This window comes from Taudactylus pleione, unplaced genomic scaffold (assembly GCF_031769625.1).
Source record: "Taudactylus pleione unplaced genomic scaffold, aTauple2 ptg000503l, whole genome shotgun sequence".
In the NCBI taxonomy this organism is placed as follows: domain Eukaryota; kingdom Metazoa; phylum Chordata; class Amphibia; order Anura; family Myobatrachidae; genus Taudactylus; species Taudactylus pleione.
In genome coordinates this window covers 615,001-626,491 of record NW_028284905.1, presented here as the reverse complement: position 1 = coordinate 626,491, position 11,491 = coordinate 615,001, and the positions used below count along the sequence as shown (strand labels likewise).

The 11,491-nt window shown below is 35.5% G+C and overlaps 1 protein-coding gene across 1 annotated transcript in view; it reads right to left on the bottom strand.

Moving 5' to 3' along the window:
• Positions 1–310: 310 nt before the first annotated feature.
• LOC148501762 (carboxypeptidase O-like) overlaps positions 311–11,491 on the bottom strand; it is a 105,006-nt gene continuing 93,825 nt past the window's right edge. Inside the window, exons 11-12 of the mRNA XM_088450024.1 lie at positions 1,343–1,350; positions 311–612 (exon numbers count right to left, since the gene is read on the bottom strand). Coding sequence (XP_088306150.1) covers positions 311–612; positions 1,343–1,350 — 310 coding nt within the window. The remainder of the gene's footprint in view (positions 613–1,342; positions 1,351–11,491) is intronic.

Sequence of the window (11,491 nt, the reverse complement as noted above, 5' to 3'; positions counted from 1 at the left end):
TCACTGAAGGTCTGATAAATAAATGATATGACAAACAGCACCACATAATAAACTGCAATTAAATTTTACGTATGGCATAATTTACAAGCGCTAACATTAATTTGAGGTTGTGCCGCTGAACATACATTTATACACAGTACTTTTGTGCAAGATCAAAATATTTGGTCTTATTGTCCAGATGATTTAATTGCTTTGGACACTGATCACTAATCTATCCAACAGCTGTAGAGAATCGCATTATAGTGCATGGATCATAGGCCCATAATATAGAAAGCGGCATATTGCTTATCACAGGCCTATCATTGTCTAATTAACGTATCAGTGCATAGTATATGCAGACAGATAGGGAAATAATCACATGGAGCCAGTGTGAGCTGATAGCAGCTGCGCCATTATTATCATCATCATCGTCCTCTACAAGTGGTCCAAGATACGTGTCATTTAAATACCCAAACAATGACATCATGGAGGTCCACGTCTCCTCACAGGTAGGTTCAATTTGATCAGGTGGCAGCACAAATCCATAGGATCCCTCGTCTCTCAGCTCATAGGTGTAACTGAACAGAATATCCAGACCAAATGCCCAGTCTGCCGAAGATCCAGAGGTATAATCTGAAACAAATGAAGGACAGATGCTAAAAGGAATAGAAGTAACTAGTATGTTTTATGGCACTTTAAACCTCTACTGCTCATTTGAAATCTTGAGGAGCATTTTCAGTGGGTAGAAGCAGAAACAGACACCTCCCTGCTGCAGCTGTGATCCCAGCGCTGCGACTTCGGTCCTTGGTTCACCATTGCAACCATCCTGGCCATTGCCCCTTTGGCCAGGCTGTGGTAGCTGAAGATTATCGCAGCCTGGTTGGGTCTTGGCAGCTGTGGAGCCAGAAAATCTGTCTCCACCTATGAAAAACCTTGCCTCGTCCCTCTCTGAACATGAGGCTGACACGTCCCCTTTTCTGGGAATGGTGGCCAGCCATGCCCTCTAGATGCCACCCCTCAAATGCTGCAGCATGTCAATCAAGCGGCGGCTTGGGGGGGGTCTGCGACATCGGAGATGTGCGTGAAACATCAGGTTAAAGTACATCTCTAAATCATGTCCAGCCTACGTTTAGGATTACTGAGGCCAATTATATATGTGCAGTGCGAGTTGTCCCATACTGTATACGCTGGGAATGGGCTGGATACATTTCTTAGACAGTCAAAATTAACACATTTTGATCACGTCGACATTTTGACTGTTGATGGGTTTATGCATTGCCAGACACAACTGCATTTCCTTAGCTACCCCACCGTTACCTCCCCCTAACTCTTACTACCTAAACCTCTGTGTGAGCATAATCACAATCCAATCTCTGCACATTCTCAGTGTGGCTTACACGTGTGCACAATGGCAAAGAATCGCTCCATCTACATAAAAATCGGAATTGAGGGCCTAATTCAGACCCGCTCATGAGCGCTTGCAACCGGGTCGATGTTGGCCAAGTGCGCATACGCACGATGGACCCAGCTCCGTTGTGCGTATGCGCGAGACCCACCTACCACAAGGGTCTCGTTGCAAACCCGATGGTCGCAATGGTCTTGACCATCGCGACCATCTTCCTGGCCGCTCACTATAGCTGTGGGTGGCCACCCACAGCTATACGAGCGGCCACGAGGCCACTCTACAAATGAAGAAGGACGGCCCTGATTCAGAGCGAGCGCTCTGTCAGAGCATCCGGCTCTGAATCAGGGCCTGAGCATCTCTAAATTAGGCCCTATGTACAGTATAAAATTACATGTAAGCACCTTCCCATGTTGATTTGAGTACTACTACTGCCTCCCTGAATTTGGAGGAGAGACACTCGAGCTCTGGGAGAGTGGTTCTAGCTCCCGCAACTTGGCATCCCCTGGCTATTATTGGTGACAGTGGGTGGAACAATGGGACATAATCATTCTCTTTGGATTGTGTAATTGTACCTATGCTCCCAGAAAACTGGGAATCATGGCAAAATGTCATGGGGCATGATCCAAGATACCCACCCCGATCCCACCCATCTGGACTGTCCTTGTGTCTGGAGAAGAACTTACCAAAGCCAACAAGCTATCCTACTGCTATTATTACTGCTGTTACTACTACTGCTGTTACTAATGCTACTACTGCTGCTGCTACTAATATTTCTACTGCTGCTGCTACTACTACTGCTATTATTACTGCTATTACTACTGCTGCTACTACTGCTTTTATTACTACTACTACTACAACTGATACTGCTAATACTACTACTAACACCACTACTACTACATTTACTACTACTACTACTGCTGCTAAAATTTCTACTACTGCTGTTATTTCAACTACTGCTACTACTACTGCTATTATTACTGCAATTACTACTACTACTACTGCTATTATTACTGCAATTACTACTACTACTGCTATTATTACTGCAATTACTACTACTACTGCTATTATTACTGCAATTACTACTACTACTACTGCTATTATTACTGCAATTACTACTACTACTACTATTATTACTGCAATTACTGCTACTACTACTGCTATTATTACTGCAATTACTACTACTACTACTGCTATTATTACTGCAATTACTACTACTACTACTGCTATTATTACTGCAATTACTGCTACTACTACTGCTATTATTACTGCAATTACTACTACTACTACTGCTATTATTACTGCAATTACTACTACTACTACTGCTATTATTACTACTAATACCAATATCACTACTACTGCTACTAATAATGTTACTACTAATATTACTACTTCTACTACTAAAACTACTGATATTACTAATACTGCTATGACTACTGTTACTAATACTACTGATACTACTACTATTACTACTGCTACTACTACTACTACTGCTACTACTACTGCTGCTACTATTAATTATACTACTACTACTACTACTAATTATACTACTACTACTACTAATACTACTACTGCTGCTACTACTATAACTACTGTTACTAGTAAAACTAATGCTACTACTACCGCTACTACTAATACTACTACTGCTGCTACTACTATTACTACTGCTACTGCTACTATTACTACTACTGCTACTATTACTACTACTGCTACTACATTTCATTCCTACTAGTATTACTACCACTACTAATTCTACTACTGCTACTACTGTTACCATAACTACTGCTGCTACTACTAATATTATTACTACTAATACTACTACTGTTACTACTACAAATAATAATTCTATTAATATTACTACTGATACTACTACTACTACTGCTACTACTTCTAATACTACTACTACTGCTACTACTATTATAACAAATACTAGAACTGCTACTACTATTACTACTAATGCTACTACTATTACTACTAATAAAGCTGCTACTAATATTACTCCAACTACTTCTACTACTACTACTGCTACTACTGCTACTACTAATACTGTTATGAAAACTACTACTATGATTACTACAGCTACTACTATGACTACTGCTGCTACTACTATTACTACTGCTACTACTACTATTACTACTGCTACTACTACTGCTGCTACTACTAATATTATTACTACTAATACTACTACTGCTACTACTACAAATAATAATTCTATTAATATTACTACTGATACTACTACTACTACTGCTACTACTTCTAATACTACTACTACTGCTACTACTATTATAACAAATACTAGAACTGCTACTACTGCTACTACTAATAAAGCTGCTACTAATATTACTCCAACTACTTCTACTACTACTACTACTACTGCTGCTACTACTACTACTACTAATACTGTTATGAAAACTACTACTATGATTACTACAGCTACTACTATGACTACTGCTGCTACTACTATTACTACTGCTACTACTGCTACTACTGCTACTACTAATACTGTTATGAAAACTACTACTACGATTACTACAGCTACTACTATGACTACTGCTGCTACTACTATTACTACTGCTACTACTTCTACTACTGCTGCTATCAATACTACTACTACTGTTACTACTACACCTACTATTAATACTGCTACTACTGCTACTACTACTAACTCTACTATTACTATTACTGATACTACTACTGATACCACTACTACTATTGCTCCAACTACTATTATAACAAATACTAGAACTGCTACTACTGCTACTACTAATAAAGCTGCTACTAATATTACTCCAACTACTTCTACTACTACTACTACTACTACTACTACTACTACTACTACTACTACTACTGCTACTACTACTACTACTACTAATACTGTTATGAAAACTACTACTACGATTACTACAGCTACTACTATGACTACTGCTGCTACTACTATTACTACTGCTACTACTGCTACTACTGCTACTACTAATACTGTTATGAAAACTACTACTACGATTACTACAGCTACTACTATGACTACTGCTGCTACTACTATTACTACTGCTACTACTTCTACTACTGCTGCTATCAATACTACTACTACTGTTACTACTACACCTACTATTAATACTGCTACTACTGCTACTACTACTAACTCTACTATTACTATTACTGATACTACTACTGATACCACTACTACTATTGCTCCAACTACTATTATAACAAATACTAGAACTGCTACTACTGCTACTACTAATAAAGCTGCTACTAATATTACTCCAACTACTTCTACTACTACTACTACTACTACTACTACTACTACTACTGCTACTACTACTACTACTAATACTGTTATGAAAACTACTACTACGATTACTACAGCTACTACTATGACTACTGCTGCTACTACTATTACTACTGCTACTACTGCTACTACTGCTACTACTAATACTGTTATGAAAACTACTACTACGATTACTACAGCTACTACTATGACTACTGCTGCTACTACTATTACTACTGCTACTACTTCTACTACTGCTGCTATCAATACTACTACTACTGTTACTACTACACCTACTATTAATACTGCTACTACTGCTACTACTACTAACTCTACTATTACTATTACTGATACTACTACTGATACCACTACTACTATTGCTCCAACTATTAATACTGCTGCTACTACTGCTGCTACTGCAGCTGCTACTACTAGTAATACTTCGACTACTAATACTACTACTAATACTACTGTTATTATTACTACTACTACTAATACTATTACTGCTATTAATATTACTACTGCTACTACTACTGCTACTACTGCTACAACTACTCTTACTACTAATAATACTGATACTACTATTGCTACTACTACTGCTACTACTACTACTGCTACTACTACTACTACCACTACTACTACTACTAATATTATTACTGCTTCTAATATTACTATTAATACTGCTACTACTGCTATTACTACTACTTCTACTATTACTATTACTGATACTACTACTGATACCACTACTACTATTGCTCCAACTATTAATATTGCTGCTACTACTGCTGCTACTGCTGCTGCTACTACTAGTAATACTTTGACTGATACTACTACTAATACTACTGTTATTATACTATAGTAGTAATAGTAGTAGTAATAGTAACAGTAGTAGTATAGTATAAGTATAGTACTGCTGCTACTACTATTACTACTGCTACTGCTAATACTACTACTACTGCTAATACTACTATTACTACAATTACTGCTTCTACTGCTACTACTAATATTACTACTACTGCTACTACTGATACAACTACTACTACTACTATTACTACTGTTACTCCTACTACTACTATTAATACTACTGTTTCTACTACTATTTACAACTACTATTACTGCTACTACTGCTACTACTACTGATACTACTGATACTAGTAGTAGTAGCAGCATTAGTAATAGTTTAAGTAATTCTACTACTACCACTTCTAATACTACTACTGATACTACCGCTACTACCACTGCTTCTACTACTAATTCTACTATTACTACTACTGATACTACTGATACTACTGCTAGTTATAGCAGCAGTAGTAATAGTAGTAGTATCAGTATCAGTAGTAGCAGCATTACTACTACTATTACTACTGCTATTACTACTGATACTACTGCTACAACTGTTAATTCTGCTACTACCACTGCTACTATGACTACTACTGCTATACTGCTACTAATACAGCTGCTACTACTACTGCTACTAATACTACTACTGCTACAACTACTATTATTACTACTACAACTACTACAACTACTAATACTGCTGGTACTACAGCTATGGCTACTACTACTGTTGCTACTACTACTGCTACTACTACTACTATTAGTGCTACTAATACTACTACTGATACTATTACTACTGCTGCTACTACTTTTTACTACTACTACTGCTACTGCTACTATTACTACTACTGCTACTACTGATACAACTACTACTACTACTGTTACTCCTACTACTACTACTATTAATGCTACTACTGTTGCTACTACTATTTACAACTACTATTACTACTGATACTACCGCTACTACCACTACTGCTACTACTTCTACTACTAATTCTACTATTACTACTAGTGATACTACTGATACTACTGCTAGTAGTAGTAATAGCAGCAGTAGTAATAGTAGTAGTAGTAGTATCAGTATCAGTAGTAGTAGCAGCAGTATTAGTAGTAGTAGTAATAGTATATTTCTGCTTCTACTACTATTACTACTGCTACTACTAATACTACTACTACTGCTACTGCTAATACTGCCACTACTAATACTACTATTACTACAACTACTGCTTCTACTGCTACTAATATTACTACTACTGCTACTACTACTGATACAACTACTACTACTAATATTACTACTGTTACTCCTACTACTACTACTATTACTACTACTACTGTTACTACAACTATTTACAACTACTATTACTGCTACTACTGATACTACTACTGATACTACTGATACTAGTAGTAGTAGCAGCATTAGTAATAGTTTAAGTAATTCTACTACTACTAGTAGTAATAGTAGTAGTAGTAGTAGTATCAGTATCAGTAGTAGTAGCAGCAGTATTAGTAGTAGTAGTAATAGTATATTTCTGCTTCTACTACTATTACTACTGCTACTACTAATACTACTACTACTGCTACTGCTAATACTGCCACTACTAATACTACTATTACTACAACTACTGCTTCTACTGCTACTAATATTACTACTACTGCTACTACTACTGATACAACTACTACTACTAATATTACTACTGTTACTCCTACTACTACTACTATTACTACTACTACTGTTACTACAACTATTTACAACTACTATTACTGCTACTACTGATACTACTACTGATACTACTGATACTAGTAGTAGTAGCAGCATTAGTAATAGTTTAAGTAATTCTACTACTACTACTACTTCTAATACTACTACTGATACTACCGCTACTACCACTACTGCTACTACTTCTAATACTACTACTACTGCTACTACTATTATAACAAATACTAGAACTGCTACTACTATTACTACTAATGCTACTACTATTACTACTAATAAAGCTGCTACTAATATTACTCCAACTACTTCTACTACTACTACTACTACTACTGCTACTACTGCTACTACTAATACTGTTATGAAAACTACTACTATGATTACTACAGCTACTACTATGACTACTGCTGCTACTACTATTACTACTGCTACTACTACTATTACTACTGCTACTACTACTGCTGCTACTACTAATATTATTACAACTAATACTAATTACTGCTTCTAAGTAATTCTACTACTACTACTACTTCTAATACTACTACTGATACTACCGCTACTACCACTACTGCTACTACTTCTAATACTACTACTACTGCTACTACTATTATAACAAATACTAGAACTGCTACTACTATTACTACTAATGCTACTACTATTACTACTAATAAAGCTGCTACTAATATTACTCCAACTACTTCTACTACTACTACTACTACTACTGCTACTACTGCTACTACTAATACTGTTATGAAAACTACTACTATGATTACTACAGCTACTACTATGACTACTGCTGCTACTACTATTACTACTGCTACTACTACTATTACTACTGCTACTACTACTGCTGCTACTACTAATATTATTACAACTAATACTACTACTGCTACTACTACAAATAATAATTCTATTAATATTACTACTGATACTACTACTACTACTGCTACTACTTCTAATACTACTACTACTGCTACTACTATTATAACAAATACTAGAACTGCTACTACTGCTACTACTAATAAAGCTGCTACTAATATTACTCCAACTACTTCTACTACTACTACTACTACTACTGCTGCTACTACTACTACTACTAATACTGTTATGAAAACTACTACTACGATTACTACAGCTACTACTATGACTACTGCTGCTACTACTATTACTACTGCTACTACTGCTACTACTGCTACTACTAATACTGTTATGAAAACTACTACTATGATTACTACAGCTACTACTATGACTACTGCTACTACTATTACTACTGCTACTACTTCTACTACTGCTGCTATCAATACTACTACTACTGTTACTACTACACCTACTATTAATACTGCTACTACTGCTACTACTACTAACTCTACTATTACTATTACTGATACTACTACTGATACCACTACTACTATTGCTCCAACTACTATTATAACAAATACTAGAACTGCTACTACTGCTACTACTAATAAAGCTGCTACTAATATTACTCCAACTACTTCTACTACTACTACTACTACTACTACTACTACTACTACTACTGCTACTACTACTACTACTAATACTGTTATGAAAACTACTACTACTATTACTACTGCTACTACTACTGCTGCTACTACTAATATTATTACTACTAATACTACTACTGCTACTACTACAAATACTAATTCTATTAATATTACTACTGATACTACTACTACTACTGCTACTACTTCTAATACTACTACTACTGCTACTACTATTATAACAAATACTAGAACTGCTACTACTGCTACTACTAATAAAGCTGCTACTAATATTACTCCAACTACTTCTACTACTACTACTACTACTACTGCTGCTACTACTACTACTACTAATACTGTTATGAAAACTACTACTACGATTACTACAGCTACTACTATGACTACTGCTGCTACTACTATTACTACTGCTACTACTGCTACTACTGCTACTACTAATACTGTTATGAAAACTACTACTATGATTACTACAGCTACTACTATGACTACTGCTACTACTATTACTACTGCTACTACTTCTACTACTGCTGCTATCAATACTACTACTACTGTTACTACTACACCTACTATTAATACTGCTACTACTGCTACTACTACTAACTCTACTATTACTATTACTGATACTACTACTGATACCACTACTACTATTGCTCCAACTACTATTATAACAAATACTAGAACTGCTACTACTGCTACTACTAATAAAGCTGCTACTAATATTACTCCAACTACTTCTACTACTACTACTACTACTACTACTACTACTACTACTACTACTGCTACTACTACTACTACTAATACTGTTATGAAAACTACTACTACTATTACTACTGCTACTACTACTGCTGCTACTACTAATATTATTACTACTAATACTACTACTGCTACTACTACAAATAATAATTCTATTAATATTACTACTGATACTACTACTACTACTGCTACTACTTCTAATACTACTACTACTGCTACTACTATTATAACAAATACTAGAACTGCTACTACTGCTACTACTAATAAAGCTGCTACTAATATTACTCCAACTACTTCTACTACTACTACTACTACTACTACTGCTACTACTACTACTAATACTGTTATGAAAACTACTACTACGATTACTACAGCTACTACTATGACTACTGCTGCTACTACTATTACTACTGCTACTACTGCTACTACTGCTACTACTAATACTGTTATGAAAACTACTACTACGATTACTACAGCTACTACTATGACTACTGCTGCTACTACTATTACTACTGCTACTACTTCTACTACTGCTGCTATCAATACTACTACTACTGTTACTACTACACCTACTATTAATACTGCTACTACTGCTACTACTACTAACTCTACTATTACTATTACTGATACTACTACTGATACCACTACTACTATTGCTCCAACTATTAATACTGCTGCTACTACTGCTGCTACTGCAGCTGCTACTACTAGTAATACTTCGACTACTAATACTACTACTAATACTACTGTTATTATTACTACTACTACTAATAATACTATTACTGCTATTAATATTACTACTGCTACTACTACTGCTACTACTGCTACAACTACTCTTACTACTAATAATACTGATACTACTATTGCTACTACTACTGCTACTACTACTACTACTGCTACTACTACTACTACCACTACTACTACTACTAATATTATTACTGCTTCTAATATTACTATTAATACTGCTACTACTGCTATTACTACTACTTCTACTATTACTATTACTGATACTACTACTGATACCACTACTACTATTGCTCCAACTATTAATATTGCTGCTACTACTGCTGCTACTGCTGCTGCTACTACTAGTAATACTTCGACTGATACTACTACTAATACTACTGTTATTATACTATAGTAGTAATAGTAGTAGTAATAGTAACAGTAGTAGTATAGTATAAGTATAGTACTGCTGCTACTACTATTACTACTGCTACTGCTAATACTACTACTACTGCTAATACTACTATTACTACAATTACTGCTTCTACTGCTACTACTAATATTACTACTACTGCTACTACTGATACAACTACTACTACTACTATTACTACTGTTACTCCTACTACTACTATTAATACTACTGTTTCTACTACTATTTACAACTACTATTACTGCTACTACTGCTACTACTACTGATACTACTGATACTAGTAGTAGTAGCAGCATTAGTAATAGTTTAAGTAATTCTACTACTACCACTTCTAATACTACTACTGATACTACCGCTACTACCACTGCTTCTACTACTAATTCTACTATTACTACTACTGATACTACTGATACTACTGCTAGTTATAGCAGCAGTAGTAATAGTAGTAGTATCAGTATCAGTAGTAGCAGCAGCAGTATTAGTAGTAGTAATAGTACTATTACTACTACTAGTACTACTATTACTACTACTATTACTACTGCTATTACTACTGATACTACTGCTACAACTGTTAATTCTGCTACTACCACTGCTACTATGACTACTACTGCTATACTGCTACTAATACAGCTGCTACTACTACTGCTACTAATACTACTACTGCTACAACTACTATTATTACTACTACAACTACTACAACTACTAATACTGCTGGTACTACAGCTATGGCTACTACTACTGTTGCTACTACTACTGCTACTACTACTACTATTAGTGCTACTAATACTACTACTGATACTATTACTACTGCTGCTACTACTTTTTACTACTACTACTGCTACTGCTACTATTACTACTACTGCTA